Genomic DNA, 16,475 nt, shown 5'->3' with positions numbered 1-16,475 from the left:
ATTCTTACTGTTTTGCCTCGACTTTTTCACCGTTTGGATACGATAAATTGCTGGTTTCGGGGGCTTTATATGCCACCCGGGTGTTGATTCATCTACTGTTCTTGAGGGGCTTTGTGCCCTATTTAAATGCTGATTTTGGAGGACTGTACTTGTTGTTTTAATGCTGTTTGGAGGACAATTAAATGATGTTTTGGGCTGATTTTGCTATAGTTTTCTGAGCTTTAAATGTACACTTTTAGGAAGGTTTTGTCACACTTTTAGGAAGGTTTTGTCACGATATTTCTATTTACTATTTTGGGGCTGATTTTTAGAGCTTTGCCCACTGTTTCGGGGCTGATTTTGATAGTTCTATTTACTGTTTTGGGTCTGAAATTTGATAGCTCTATTTACTGTTTCGGGGCTGATTTTGATATTTCTATTTACTGTTTCGGGGCTGCAGTTGGAGAGCTTTATTCACTGTTTCGGGGCTGATTTTGATAGCTCTATTTACTGTTTCGGGGCTGATTTTGATATTTCTATTTACTATTTTGGGGCTGATTTTTAGAGCCTTTATTCACTGTTTCGGGGCTGGCTTGATAGTTCTATTTACTGTTTTGGGTTTTACTTAATTATCATTTAAACGTTTTTTTTAGGTCGATTCATTTGTTGTTTTCTCCCTTTCGGCTTTGCTAGTTTTAGAGGTGGGTCGACCGTTTTCTTATTTTGCTTTGTTTATTTTTAAATGATTAAGTCATAAAGATGGGGATTGATGATTTAATTAATTGGAAGATATAAAAAATCTTAAATCACCTTAAGCATAAGTTAAAGAGTAGGTTTCCTAGAGTTTTAGGAGCACACACCTTAGGTGAGAGTCCATCCACCTAGTCCTCAGTGTAGACCTCTTAGACTTTAGGTGTACACCCTAGGTGAGAGCCCATCCACCTAATCCTCAGTTTAGATTTTCTAGACTTTAGGAGCACACTCTAGGTGAGGCCATGTACCTAATCTCTGCAGTGTAACATCCTAAGGTTTTAGGAGCATACCTTAGGTAAGAGTCTATTAAGAGTCTATTCACCTACACAGTGAAACTAGACACTTGACCCTAATTCACAAACTGACTAAGACACTAGACATGATGCACCGAGACGTGACCCATGTTTCCTTAATTAAATCAACAGTGAAATTCCCTCAATGACTTAACCTACAATAAAACCCAGTGCATCGGGATTTGAGCTTGGATAGTACACTCAAATTCTCCTGACAATTGGGGAAATTTGTTAGCACTACGTATGAATCATCGGACTAGGATGAGTTTAGGGTTTAAGTGGCGAGAGCGATAAAATTGCTTATGTGTGCTTAAACGAGGGATACGAAGTCGAGGGATACGAAGTGAGATTATTAGAATAGTATCCCCTACCTCAAGGATCTTCAATAAGGGAGAGGGAAGAATCCATGATACTATTCGCCGATTCTTGGTGAGATTGATACCCCCGACACTCTTAGGTTGTCAGTAGTTCTAGCACGATTAAAGTGACTAGCCTGTGGACGGTACGACTTTACAAAATATTTACAAAAATAAAATAAAAATCTCTTGTGCATGTTAAAAATAACTCTGCATAAAAAAGACTTAAACAACAGTTTTTGCATGAAAATCAAATAATTTTTCTATGAAAATTTATAAAAGTTCATGGTTAATCATTTAGATTGAGGTTAAGAATTACCTCCTATAGATTGTCGAGTTGACAACTCTTACTCATGGTCGGGAAGCACACAACTCAACTCTAAGCCCTCACTTTTACAATGTCTTATACCCAGTCCTGAGCTGTTATATGTGGTTACAGGTTTCTTTTGCTCGTGATTTCTACTCATTTTTATGACTTTCATGCTGGGTTTTCTTGCCTTATTCATTTTTCTTGCAAGCATGTTTAAATATGCTGCAAATCATACTATGGTCACAATATTAATCGACAACAGTAGCAGATGCCAAGGTACGCTTTTACAGTTTATCTATAACATTTTATGTTACTGCATTTTACCTTTCAAGTACTTTTTATTTACCTGCAATTTGACTACTCTGCATGCAAAATCAAAATTGAAACAAAACAAAACCAAAGATTGACACCAAAACTGTGAAGCATAAATCATCAATTTCAAACACTTAAACTCTGGAGTCATCGCTACAACAGGAGCTTGGAGCCAACTTTGTGGGCTACACGGCGATGAATTTAGACCGAGCAGCAAGAGGATTTTCTTCAACATTATCCCTTCCTAGTATAATAACAACCCATAGGACTTCGAGGAAGCTTGTCTAGTGCGACGTAAATCCTCACACTACCTTTTTAGGCTCATTTACAACCATGTTGTGCAGCGTAAGTCCTAACCCGCCTTAGATTCCGAGATTGTCGTGTGACACGATGTAAACCCTCTTATCTCTGCGGGTCATTTGCATAATCAGGTATTATGAAAATGTAAGTCCCAAATAATAAAACTGGCAGGATCAAACACTTAATTAATATCGTCTCCAAAAATGTAGCCACATTGTAAGATAGTCTGGGAAGTCACCGAGATTTACCTCGGATCAGTGACATCCCCTACCTTCTCCTTTGGACTCCTGAAAATAAGTGTTCCGTATTGAGCCATTCCCACTTGATTTTCCTCGTCCTACCGTGAAAACCTAAACTTTGAAATCTTGAAGACTAGAACCACTGATCATTATCGAGAGTTTTCTCAAGTGGCCTCAGTCATTTGAGATGTAATTATCTATAGGGGATTACCTCTATAGGGATTGAAACCCAGGTAAAATAAACCATATTAAATCTTTGTATTAGATAGGGGAACTTGTCGGTCATACATAAAAGGTTCGCAGACCAAACGGATGTCACAAATTTCTTAGTTTGCAGAATTAGGTCTATCGCTGAGGTCTACACTTATCTTTCGGGAGGGTGTAGTATTCGCGGTATCAGACACGATTATGCAAACCGATTATGCAAACTATTGGACTTGCAAACTATTGGACTAATGAGATCTATTTGGTCTCATTTTTTAAAAATTAAAACATACTATTTTTAAAACTCTATATATTTATTATATTAAATTAAGTTTCAAAAATTATTTTCATATTCATATTTTCAAATAATCAATCGAAAAGTTGACCGACATTGACACACAAATTCAGATCAATCCCAACTTTACTTGTGACCCTCCTACACGAACTGTGCTGCTCCTTTATGTCTCAAGCACCCCATTTCCTGGGAGGTTCTTGCTCGGCTGCACTTGCTGCACTCCCAATCCAAGCGTTGTTTCTCTTTTTGCATGCCCTCTTGCTGCAATTCCTATAACTCCTTTCTCTTGCCGTTGCTCATCGAAAAGCCACCTACTCTTTGTTTACTTCACCAAACTTCAGCAAGGCCATTAAACAACCTCATCTCCCTGATTTATTCTCTCTCTAAACTGAGAGAGAGAGAAAGCACACTCTCTTCTACTTTTCTCTCTACCAGAGAGTCATCCCTTTCTAGCTTTCTCTCTCTGGAAAGAGAAAAAGAAGAAAATCCGAAAAAAAAAATTGTTATCCTCGAAATATATGCATCCACTTTGTCGATGATCGAAATGTATAAAAGAGGTTGTTAAGCTAAACCTTAAAATCTACTTTGCGGCACGTTTTTCATGACGAGCGAAACTTGTGCATGTTTTTCTTAGCATGAAGAGGAGAACTTATATACGACATTCGCGATGCAATGGGTGTATGTATATTATGAATTGTGCTTGCTGGTGTCCCAGGCATGCCTTTCTTAGCGTGATTTGTTTTGAAAATTCCGGCCGAGTGTTTTTGACACCGACCATGCATGCCTTTCTTAGCATGATGAGTAGACTTAGTTTTTTGACGTAAAACCCAACATGGGGATGACATTGGGAGGCTGCCAAAATATTGGAGGATTTTGGATTGAACAGACCCACAATAAAAAAGACTTAAAAGAACCTGCTAAACAACTACAACAACAAGCTTTTATCACCTGAGACACAAGCAAGCACAATTGTAGTCTAAGCTTGATTCCTTATAAATTTCGCCGCAATAAATTATGATCTTAGATTTACATAAAAGATGTTTATTCGTCTTCAATTGCCATCAGATCCACAACAAGTGTATTAGCAGACATATTGCAGTATTTTATGATTCAAAGTCAAGTTTGTGCGTGATATAATGGTGAATACTCAAAAACTAATCTAATCAAAATATTATCAGATTTTTTTCATATTTTATAAAAAAATTTGCAACTCAAATATTATTTTGAAAGACATACAATATTTTGAAAATATATCAAGTTCTACATAATGTCAAAATACATGAAATTTTAAGCCTGCATGTGCTTTGACCATTGTATTGAATGCTCGATCATATTATATGAGAATGTTGCATGGGCTTAAATTAAATTAAATTTTTAAATGTAGCGTTTTGAGAAAATCTGCATTCTGTAAAATTAATATCTAGCATGTTCTCTGTCGCTTGTTTTAACTGGACAAAGGACCTTTTTGAATGCTTCAATGATCAAGTTCAATTATTTATTGTAATAAATTTCAATCAAATCCCCGATGATGTGTGCACCCATTGCACGTCTTAACTGAAAGGGTTTATCTTAAAATTGAAGAAATTTCAATTCATAAAAGCTTTCAAACATTTAAATAAAATTAAAATCACTAAAAGCGAAAAAATAAAAATACATCCACCATCTACAATCATTTGTTGAAGGTGACAAATTTAGGATTAATCTAAACTCATAAAAAATAAATGTCATATCAATTATACAATTAAATTCATACTCAAAATAATGTAATACCAGTAAAGACATGACAAAAGTCCTTTGTCTGCGTGATTTCGGTGCCAAATGGGAAAAAAGAAGCAGTTACAACTAGAGTCCGCTAATCAAGATTTTTGCCTTCAAATATCACTATTATATTCCGGTCACGGCTATAATCCATATGTTCTCCAATGATATTCTACTCTTTTGGGTAACATATCATTGGCCATAAGTAATAGGACATAAAGCATTATGTAAGTTAATGTCTACTTAGATTAGTTTTTTTAGATAAATTAGTTTACAAGGTTCCTGTAGATAAAGCAACTCATGGCTAGAATTTATCTATCAGGTTAGGTCGACTACCTCTAACTAAGTAGACCAGGGACTACAAAAATTCGGAATGATGAAACCATGGGATCTTTAGGTGCGTTCACAGTGACAATTTGATAATTTCAAATTTTAAAATCGGGCTCTATTATATGCTAAGTCTGTACTTAGCATATGATGACTAGACTTAATTGAAAGTGTTCTCCCATTATTAAGAATAATAATTAATTATAGGTGTTTGCACCTATGGGAAACCTCAAACCGCAGATCTCAAAGTCCTCGCAAAATGAGGGTGAAACCTCTGGCTAGTGTCTTATCTACTATCTCACCTCCCCTCCGAAAATGTAACCCGGAATCTCACGTAAACTCCCTCATTCTCATCTCTATACTATTCTTTTTTGGGGGAGGCCGGAGCGTTGAATATTTGGAGTTCACACTATTCTCTTACCTTCTTTGAAATGGTACTGTTATGTAATTAAAATTTGTGAACATAGGAATCCACAACTCTACTCCCCTTTTGTTTGTTTTTGACTTTAATTTGGCTTTCATTTTGAGATATTTCATTCAACTGTATTTTGTTGCATTCTTCCTTTTTATTTACTGCTTTATCTAGTTGGTTTATTTTGCGGTGCAACTTTTATTTATTTGTATTTGGTGAGTTGCAACTTATAGAATACGATTCTTAGATGTCTTTGAAGAAAATTATTACTGTTGGAAATTGATATGATGAGGGCTTCAGATAATTTTTAAACTTTTGGCATCTTGCACCCTCGTATCTTTCTATTATTTCCTTTTAATATGCAAATGTTAGGGCTTATTCTACAATAACTATTATATACCGTGACCCTACCCAAGTGTTAAATTATTTTTGTGGCAAATATTTGATTAATTCCTTCTGTCAATATTTTTAACACTGCAAACTCCCCATGTTTTTGAGAACCTACATTTTTATTCATATAAAATATTTTCTAATGCCGAGAATATCAACTCAACAATTTTATGCATACTTTATAGTCACATTCAAACCTATTATTTCAGGGAATGAAAACTCACACCCGAGCTTTAGTAGTTGACTAAATCTAATCCTGGGAATGAAATGGTAACATTTTGATTGTCATTGAAATCATTGTTTATTGTGTCTCTATTGTCCTAGGCCCATATTGTATCTCTTTTGAATCCTGAACTCTCAGAAGGGTCCACATTTCAAACTTCTTCTCAAACGTTCTCCACTTCTCCTAGATTTAATATTCTACTGGAAATCTCAAAATGTTATTGTTTTCCAATACTTCTCTGCTGTTACATCACTATATCAACAGTCCGATCACATTTCTGTTTCATAGATTGTAATGTGTTCTTTTTTGGCAGGTCATTGCAGAAATCCACAAACAGTATCGTTTTTGAAGCTTTTAGAGCTCCCTTATCTTCTTGATATCAAAGATGAAACCAGCACACCGAAAAAGATAACAGAATTTTCCAGTCCCTTAGGTACATGTTAATTTTAATGTACCTTCTGAATCCAGTTTTTGAGGTTTTTGTTGTTTTTTTATGTTTGTATGTCGTGATAGTTTACCATTCTCCATATGCAATACATATGATCTCATATGTAAGAACATTTGAAGTTGTGCTGTTCATTTAATTCATTTTTTCAAATAAATTGAGGATATTTGAGATCATGAACATTAGTTGGAGTGATCTCCACTAGATTATTTATCTAATAATAAAGAACATTGTTGTTTAACGCATGTCTGATATATATGCATGATATACAGGCATTCTTATCTTAGCAATTTGTGTGATTAGTTTGTTAGTGTGCTCATACGGCTGATAAAATAGCCATTTTTTTGATTAGTTGAAGCTTAACTATGTAGATCTTTGAGAGAGAAGATCGGAGTTGGATCAACTTATTTTGTTTGAACTGGTGCTCTAATCGGGTTGAACCAGCTAATCAGTCTAGAGAAGTTCATATTGATTAATTAATGGCTATGCATTCCTGAATTCTTCAAGCAAGGGCCTTCGCATGCTTTAAACACTCAACCCAATTCTAAAATAGATCAAATTTCTCTCAGAATTGACCAATCTATGTAGTTCTGAGTATGACCGACCCATAGGGGCCAATACCAATATCCTTTGTGAAGGATTATGTGCATTGTGATTTTGACGTGCATGCAGTCTTTTCATATTGTTACAACCTTTTCGTTGAACCCTCAAAGCACTTGGAAGAAGGGCCTTATCCAAAACAAGGCACTTCTTTCGTTTTGCTTGATTGAATTCATTGGTCCTTGTTGTCTGAAATCTTTCTTAGGCTATAGGTTAAGTGAAATCATTTTTGCTTTGTGTGAAATGTTTTTTTGGGAGCCACCTTTGTTGCATCTCCTAAACCTGGTAGATTCAATGGTCGATCTATGCTTCATTGGTTAATAACAGTTTGATCCCCTCTCACACTGACTTGATGGAGACAATTGGCTCTTTATTTTTGTGACAAAAGACGAACCACCTTTTTTGTTTTTTTTGAGTAATCCATTATCATGACCTTTGTTACCTTATTCGTGCTTTTCTCCAAGCCTTCTCCATTCACTTTTTCAACTGGCTTGTTTGAGATTTGTGTGGCGAGTCCATCTAGATGCCAAGTCCAGCTGATCTAATACATTGACCCAAGTTGATAACTAGCCTTCTAAGTCAACAAAGAGATGATGGTATAGTTATCCAAATGTTTGTGAGCAATCTAGTGTTTGCTTGAAAATGTCATGCAATGTGATGTTAGCAAAGCCTTCCAAATATTTGATGCAATGAAGGAAAACAGATATTGAAAAAATATTGATGATAGAAAGAGACAAAAAGAAGCATTTTGTAGGTTTGAAGCATGTTTTTCATTGATTAAACTGAGGTTGCAATGCTCTGTATTTGTACTAATATAAATGCACTACATGGTTACAATGGCAAAGATAGTTTCTAATTGAGGGCTGAGATCTTGTTGATGACAAGTGCACTAAACATTTGACAGCTTTGTAGAGATGTGATATTATTCTGTTATCACCTCCCCACAAGATGATGATCCACCTTCGTTTATCAACTTGTCTTTTAGATGGGTGAACTTGGTTTTGGATGAGGATTTGATGAATTTCTTTGCAACTTTATCCCAAGAAGTAATATGATGGATAGTGATAATTAAGAATAAAGTGATGTTGATCTCCATGTGTTTGTTTCGAGCATGGAACACGAGATTGTTGTCTAGAGAAATTGTAGATAGGTTGTCACAGTGGAGGAGCGTAGGTGATGAGAGGGTGATGTTGAGCTCTTGTAGAAGTCACTTGAGTCAAATGATGTCATTGGTTGCAAGAGCTTGATATTCTGTCTCAGTGAAGGAGCAGGTGATAATTGATTGTTTTGTGACACACCAAGAGATTGATGTTTGGCCCAAAAAACACACGGTAGCATGTGGTTGACTTGCTATACAGTGGATTATCTGCCCATTTAGAGCTCGAGTATGCTCGAAATGTAAGAGTGTTGCACTAGATTGGTAGACCATAATATAGAGTATCATTGATGTAGTACAATACTCATTTAAAGAGTTGGAATTGTTGATTTAATCGTTTATGCCTGTGTTGACACAATTGTTTGCATGCGCCAGGTTAGGGAGATTGATGATAAGGTATCAGAGAGAATTAATGAGTTGATGTTATAGGCGGATAAGATTCAGTCTACAAATTTTCAATGGAAGTTTTTCAATCTCTCATGCTTGCGTATTCTTGGAAGTGGAGTGCATATTGGGACTAATTTAGATGAATACCATAAGATTTTAACCACGTGTGGAGGCTGTAAAAATGCGATATTGCTTCAAGCATTTTCATATGGAGTTGGCTTTGCTGGGTTTGCAAAAGTTTTATTGTGGCTTTGTAGGTGTTGTTGATAAGAAGGTTGTCTTCCACATAGACCCATTATGGTGATATGGTGATATCACAAGAGGAAAAAGCTGGCATTGTTGGAGCGAAATATCTAACGCTAAAGATGCCTGATGAAGGTGCCAACCTTGTGGCGTTGTGCTTGAAGTGTGTAAATAACTTTTTTGAGAATATAGACATGATTGGGGTCTTGTGGATTGGTATATCTTTGAATTTATTTCATATAAATTGTCTCAATGAAATTGTCATGAAAAAATACATATGAAGCATCAAGTTGGAGAACTGACCAGTTGTGAGCGAGGCTTGCTATTGAGCATAATTTTAATGGTTGGCATTTTGCCACTAGGTTGAAGGTTTTGATTTAGTTAATCTCTTGTTCTTATTTGAAGCCTTGTGCAACAATGTGAGATTTGTGTCGAGCTTTTATATTGTCGGAGTTGTACTTCTTGTCAAGCCTTGGGCTTGCAATGCTTGAAAATCTAGAGACATGACGTAGCGCAATTTTTCTTCCTTCACTACCGTGGAATAGCTGCTTGGATTGGGAGTGGGTCATGAAGTAGCATAATAGTTTTCTTTGGTTTTAGATGACCTAATTTTAGGTAAGTCGTCATGACATGACTAGTTATAATTGGAGTTAAATGAGGAGTATCTTTTGTATGCTGTGTGATTTTTGTGGTTGGAATGTTTAGATGAGCGACGTATCCTATGGAGGCTATACAGGGTGGGGACGAGATTTGCAGTGGGGATGAGATGATTTGAGGAAGGGGAGTAAAAGTTGGTAGATTATAGATGGATAGTTGGTGTGATTCCTGAAATGGGAACAAGCATGGGATGGGGTATTGGTATTTATTAAAAGAGGAATTGAGAAGGATTTATGAATTATGATGGGGAAATACATCTTCATTGAAGACAACATGGCGAGCAATGTAAGTTTTGTCTATAGGATCTTGATGGCAAATGTAGTAACTTAACCGTTTTTCCTTCAGGATGGATCTTGATGGCAAATGTTGGAACTTAATTGGTTTTCCTTCAAGGTGGTAGTGGGAGAGTTATGTGGATGGTAGGAAAAAGGGCATTCGAGATTTTGGACAAATTTGCTGTAAAAAATTTTGGGTTTTGAAAGGGTAAGTTTTCTTAGAGGAAAATGGTGAGGAACTCCGGTGCAAAGTTTTGGGATGTTATGTAACTAATGACAACTTTTCTATGGGTTAGGTTAGTGTGGTTAAGGAGTTTTGAATTTTTTATCTTATTGCTCACGACAAAAATTCTCTACATTAGGATTTTGCTTAGGATACCTGCAGGTTAATTGGGATTTTAGGCCTTGGAAAGTTGTAGGGTTGTGAGGGAATGTGTGAAGGAGTTTTGAAGTAGTTGGAGGTAGAGGGAGGCTATGATTTAGGGTTGGCTGAGCTTTATGCTGAAGAGAGGGGAATCATTCTGGGAAAAATGAGTGAATAAGATATCTTAGGACTTCCAAAGTCCCAGGGAATTAGCCACCGAGTTTCACCGAATTGTAGAGCAGACATCAAGCCTTTCACATATTATCTACACAAGCAAAAGAAGTTTTTTTTCATTAAAATTAAAAATATAAATTAAGATCTATTTTTAGGTTATTTTCAAGTCTATTTAAGTTTGGAAAGCCTTAGCAGTCAATGAATCACTATTACATGAACTGATGACTTATTCTAATATAAAGGAAAATAATATAAGCAAAATATTATAAAATTAAGCTTTTGGCCATGCTAGGTAAGGCACATGTATTAGGCTTGAAATCAAGTACTTTTTGAAAATCTTCACATGATTTATTTAGTTGGTCAACCTCCTTAATTATCTTCCAATTATTTTGGAGGTATGAGGGGTCATCTATGGATTGTTTGAAGAGCTGTGCATGATGAATAACCTAAATTTTAATGTTTTGTGTTGGGTTGTACTCTTGCCTTGGTCATTGTGTTAGTGCTACATCAACTCCTCCAAACCTTACAAAGCAAAGTATATAGTCAAATTACTCGTCCACTAATTTAGGGGCAAGACCGTCTAAGTTTGTTTTGGTTATTCGAGTGTTCTTAGAAGAAGGTTGATTTTTATATTGAACTAGGAATTTGGGTGACGTGTCTATTGATGGGAACAGTTCTATAGAAATGATAGTATCATTTCCAAGAGTTGTGGGGTACGAGAAACTTGCAAAATTTGACTTCTCTGTAATAAGGTTATCATGCAACTCATGAGGCTTAAGAATTCTTCGACATGACAATATATCTTCAATATTAATAGTATGACTTATATATTTGTCAAAAGACAATTTGAGAAGATAATCATTTGGTCCAAATTTTTTAAAAATTTTGGACAAACCATAAACTTGTGCATGTAACTTCATATTAAGATATAATCACCTTCGTTATACTTGATATAATAGCATTTAGAATTTATTTAATTTGCATATTTATTTTACTTAATTGGATTTATTATTCTAATTGTTCGTGTGGATCTTGAGAAATCTTATATAAAGGTGAATGCAACATTTGAAAATGAATGATAGGGAATGCATGCTAGATTAATAGATTTATTCGGGTGATTACTATAAATAGCTTTGAAAGGTTTTTTTGAATTCTCAAAATATTATTGATATATGCAAATTTAGAAGTAGGTAGATGGAAGTCGCAAGTGTCAATATGTTTACCCACGAACTATTTTAGTAAATCGTCTAGGGATTTGTTCACAACTTCAATCTAACCATCTGTATGGTGGTCAAATTTGAGTGAAAATTTTAATTGTAGCCCTAATAATTTTCATAGCTTTTTCCAAAAACTTGAAACAGATCTAACATCCCTGTATGAAATTATCATAAATTATAACCGATGTAGTCTAATAATTTATTTGAAGAAAAGTTTCATTATGTGAAAATCATCATTAACTATTGAACAAATTAAGAAGTTCACTATTTTGAAGAACCTATCAACAACCACAAAAATGCTATTATATCTATGAGGAGTTCACGACAATCCTTACCATACATTTATGGAGAGATAATCCCAAGGTTTGTAGGAGATTAGATAACAATATAATTATCAACTGTTTGCTTAGTTGTTTTGTCAATTTTGCAAACTAGAGTTCAATAATGAGTTCAACAGCTCTTTCTAAGATGTTTTAGCTCCAAAAGTTCACAACCTTTATTTTTTTTGCAAACTCAACCTTTTCTGAGTTGTGTATAGTTCTGATTGATTAATTTTTAGAAGACACATTAGATTGCAGACGAGACACCACCTAAAGATTTCATCCTCATTTTGTGAGGTCATTAAGATCTAGTTTGAGTTTTTCCGTAGGTGCAAACTTTAATGGTTAATTTCTAACAAGTGAGAGATTTCAATTGAGTTTAGTGATTAAATGGGTTAATTTCTTAGTATATAACAACAACAATTTTGATTTAAAATAGAGGAATTTACTAACTTAGGGCATATGGTGAGAAGAATTATGATGAACTTGATCAAAATCTCATTGTTCCATCATCCCGGATTTACATAGGTTGGTATGCTTAGTCAAAGGAGTTGACCTACTCTGGTTGAATGATTCTTATACGTTATTATGGATTGCGTCATTTAAGATGATATTATAGATTTGAGATGGATATTTGTCTTATGGGACAAATTTAAGTCTATCTCGCGTGGATGTTTATACATCATTTTTGTTTTGTAAACATACAATTAGCTTAAAAGGATTGTTAAAATTTATGTTCTTTGTATATAATTTTCTAAGTTTGAGGATTTAGAAAATAAAAGATAGGTCGAGTCAACAACATTATTGAACTCTGCATAATAATTAGTGGCCTATTATCAATAGCTTGCAATATATGATCGGTTGTTGATGAAGTTTGACCACTTGACAATCATAAACTAATTCATGACAATTGCCAACGATTTTAATGAAGTTCGACCATTTTTTAGCAACTTTAATATATTTAGGCTATTTTGCTAAGACCTTTTTATAGTTCGATGATGATTTTAGTGTACTCGACAAACTTTCAGATTTATTGAATTTTGGTAGGCCATCAACGACCTTGTTTAAATTTTGATTCTTGATAGTCTCTTATGGTCCATTGGCAAAGTCCAACTACATTTCCATTGGCAAAGTCCAACAACATTTTGATTCTTAATAGTCTCTTCGTGCACCTCTAGGTAGTTTCTTCCAACCTCTTTTTTTTTTTTTTTTTGTTTTGTTATGGTAGATCATGTTCCAATGATTGCTTTCCTTGGTTATATTGTTGTGGGTTTTCATATTATTTTGGAGGACTTAAAGAATTTTTTTTCTCTAGACAGTGTTAGGGAGTTATCTAAATGGAGGTCAAAGTTTTGGTTGGATATACTTATGATTAAACTCATTTTCAACTCGAGCGCTTTAAACTTTAGAGGTGAGAGGCAACCATTTAATAATCCTATACCAAGATACTTTTCAATTATTTTTTGTAGGACTGAATCTAAAGTTTATGCTCTTAAATAATCTTCCCTGTTTATGTGTGAGCTTTTTACATTTACCTCACCCCACCCCAAACGTTTAAGCCTATGTTTGAGTGTTAACACTTAATATTTTTAAATAACATATTTTTCAATAGTCTGAAGTGCGATTAAACTCTTAAGACTCGCATTTCTTAAAAAGAATGTTCCTGACTACTAGGCGTTTTAATCATTTAACAGTTAAAGTTGTTCTTTTCATTGCACTCCTTTGAAAATAATATGTTTGTCCTTTTGAAGACCCAATTCAAAGTCATCAGACTAAGCTTGGATTTGTTCAAGTGGTTTGGTTTTGGGGTTAAATGAGTTTTAGGCTTCTTGCCATGTATAATTAAATGTTCTAGATTGACACAGGGCTAGGGAGACGACTTGTAGTAGGGCTGTCAAAAAAGCTCGTTGTTCGAGAACAGTTCGTGTTCAGTTCGTAAAGAAGTTCGTGTTCGGTTTGTTCGAAAAGTAAACGAATCGAATACGAATAATTTTTTTTCGTCCGGTTTGTTAAACGAACCAAACAAGAACAGTGATGTGTTCATTCGTGTTTGGCTCGTTAATGTTCAAAATATAAAATAATTTAAAAGGGTTATATATAAAAAAAGTATGATATTTTAAAAATAATTATATATTCTAAAAATTTATCATTATTTAAAAAATTAAATTCTATAAATCATAATTTATAATAATTATTAATAACATTAATACTATATTACTGTTGTTACTATTGATTATATTAATATAAATATTATAATATTATAATTAATATAATACACTATATATTAAAAAAAACCCTAAAGTCGTAATTCTAAACAACGCTTCTCACACTTCGACCGTGCCTCCCCTCTTCCTATCTCCCCTCTTCCGAGCCTTCTCCTTTTCTTCTCAAAATCACGAAAGCTTTTCACCCCACTATGAGAGTGTCGACGATAAAAAAGTTGGGGTGTGTTGCCCGTAGGAAGCAGTCCGTCACCAGAATCGAAATCTCGTCGCCCACTTCGGAAGGACTCTTTAATTTACATATAGATTTAAGTTTAAAAACAAATATGAAAATCAAATTGACCCCATATTTTTCATAGTTTAAATGAAAGAGCGTTTTACCTCTAATCATGTATCTATCCTGAAGGATAAACACAAGACTCGAGGGCGAGACTCGATCAAATAAACTAAGAAAGACATGACATCCGTTTGGTCTGCGAAACCGTTTTATTTGCCGACAAATTTCCCTATTTAATATGAAAAATTAAATAGAGTTTATTTTAAGCTAGGTTTGGAAAAGCTTCCTATAAGGGCAAGCCCCTATAATTAATTACATCTTAAATGATCGAAGTCACTTAAGAATACTCTCGATAAAAATCAAGAAAAATTATCTTCAAGGACTTCAAAACGATAGGACTTTTCAACGAAATTGAACAAAGAGGTGTGCAAAGGGGAATAGTTCAAACTTGAAACATTTATTGTAGAATCTAAAGGAGGAAGATCTAGGGGATGTCATAGATCCAGAGGAGATCCTCGGTGGAGATCCTCGGTGACTTCCCAATCTACCCTATGGTTTGACTTCAGTTTCAAGGAGAAATATTCAAGTGTTTTATCTTGCCAATTTTATCTATTTAGGGCTTACATTCGTGTGAAACGATCACACAAATAGTCTGGAAGATGTGAGGATTTAGGTCGTAACGAACGACAACCTCAGAATCTTAAAACGAGTTGTGGCTTAGATTGTACAGCAGAGCTATACAAATGCTTAAAGAAAAAGTTGAAGATTTATGTTGCGCTAGGCGAACAACCTCGAAATTCTATGGATTGTTTTAATTTCTATGAAAGAAATGGTTTAGCCGAGGAAAACATGTTCTGCTGTTGAAGATGGTCGTGCTGCCCACAACGCTAGCTCCCAGCTCCTTGTCGTGACGACTTTATGTTTTCAAGGGTGTCAGGTTATAATGTCAAATTCAGCGGCTCTATGGTTGTAGTTCTTCAGATATTTTATAGATAACATGTTGAAGTTGACAGTGTATAGCATAACAGTAGGGTATGTAGCACAAGACAAGCAATACAACATGCAATAAAGAAAGTAGTACAACATGCGGTGTAAAGGAAAAATAAAAAGAATACAACAGGTAGGTGATTTGCAAGAAAGTAACATGTTGTAAACATAAAACAAACCTGTATACCTGGGAGGTCTGCTGTTTCTTAGGTGTAATTGATGCAACATGTACAAACAACAAAACTTGAGGAAACAGGCTGAAATACTTTATATAAACGAAAACAAAGAAACATCGTCCAAAAATCTCGAGAAAGATCGTAAAAAAACTCACAACAAGAGAAATGCAAGGAAATCGACGAATCGATTAAAATCGTAGAAAACACGGGAAAATCCCGAAAATAGACCTCGAGTGCTTTGTCCAAAAATTCCAAGAAAAATATATAAAAAAGTCTGAAAAGAGGGGAACCGCAAGCACTCGGGTCAGGGCTAGGCTCAACTACATATTAGTACTCGAGGGTCGTTGAAGGCTACTTGGTCACCCGGATGTATAAAACCCGCCACTCAACTAAAAGAGTGTCTTATCGAACTTAACTCAGGAGGGTACTCCTTAGCCTAAACAGGTGATCAACATGTGGACAACCGATGTTTAAAATGTATTTAAAATTTATATTTTTAGCATGCACATAGGTTTCAAACATGCAAAAAGTGGGTTGTATCAATTTTGTTTGTAGCAAAAAATATATTTTTGTTTTAAAAAAATGTGTATATATTCCTATCAAATTTGTTTTTATCAATTTTGAAAAGTAGTTGTCCACGAGTCGATCGCGCTGTTGGGCATAAGACTACCAACAACCTAAGAAGGTTTGGGTCAACTTCTGCTAGTCTTGTGTCGGTGAATGATACTGTCATCCTACAGCTCATCGGGTTCCTGAATCGGATTCTGATGGGTTCCTGAATCGGATCCTGATGTCGTAGGATGACATATCATTCTGCTCTATCT

At 34.9% G+C, this 16,475-nt stretch overlaps 1 protein-coding gene across 1 annotated transcript in view; it reads left to right on the top strand.

Annotated features, from left to right (window-relative positions):
• The window catches only part of LOC110032031 (lariat debranching enzyme), a 50,094-nt gene that overhangs the window by 18,877 nt on the left and 14,742 nt on the right, over positions 1 to 16,475 (top strand). Inside the window, exon 9 of the mRNA XM_020735534.1 lies at positions 6,465 to 6,584. Within this exon, the coding sequence (XP_020591193.1) occupies positions 6,465 to 6,584 (120 nt within the window). The remainder of the gene's footprint in view (positions 1 to 6,464; positions 6,585 to 16,475) is intronic.

The sequence above is a fragment of the Phalaenopsis equestris genome, unplaced genomic scaffold (genome assembly GCF_001263595.1).
Source record: "Phalaenopsis equestris unplaced genomic scaffold, ASM126359v1 Scaffold000873, whole genome shotgun sequence".
NCBI classification, from domain to species: Eukaryota; Viridiplantae; Streptophyta; class Magnoliopsida; order Asparagales; family Orchidaceae; genus Phalaenopsis; species Phalaenopsis equestris.
Note: the sequence above shows the minus strand (reverse complement) of the source record. Positions and strands in the feature narration are given on the sequence as shown.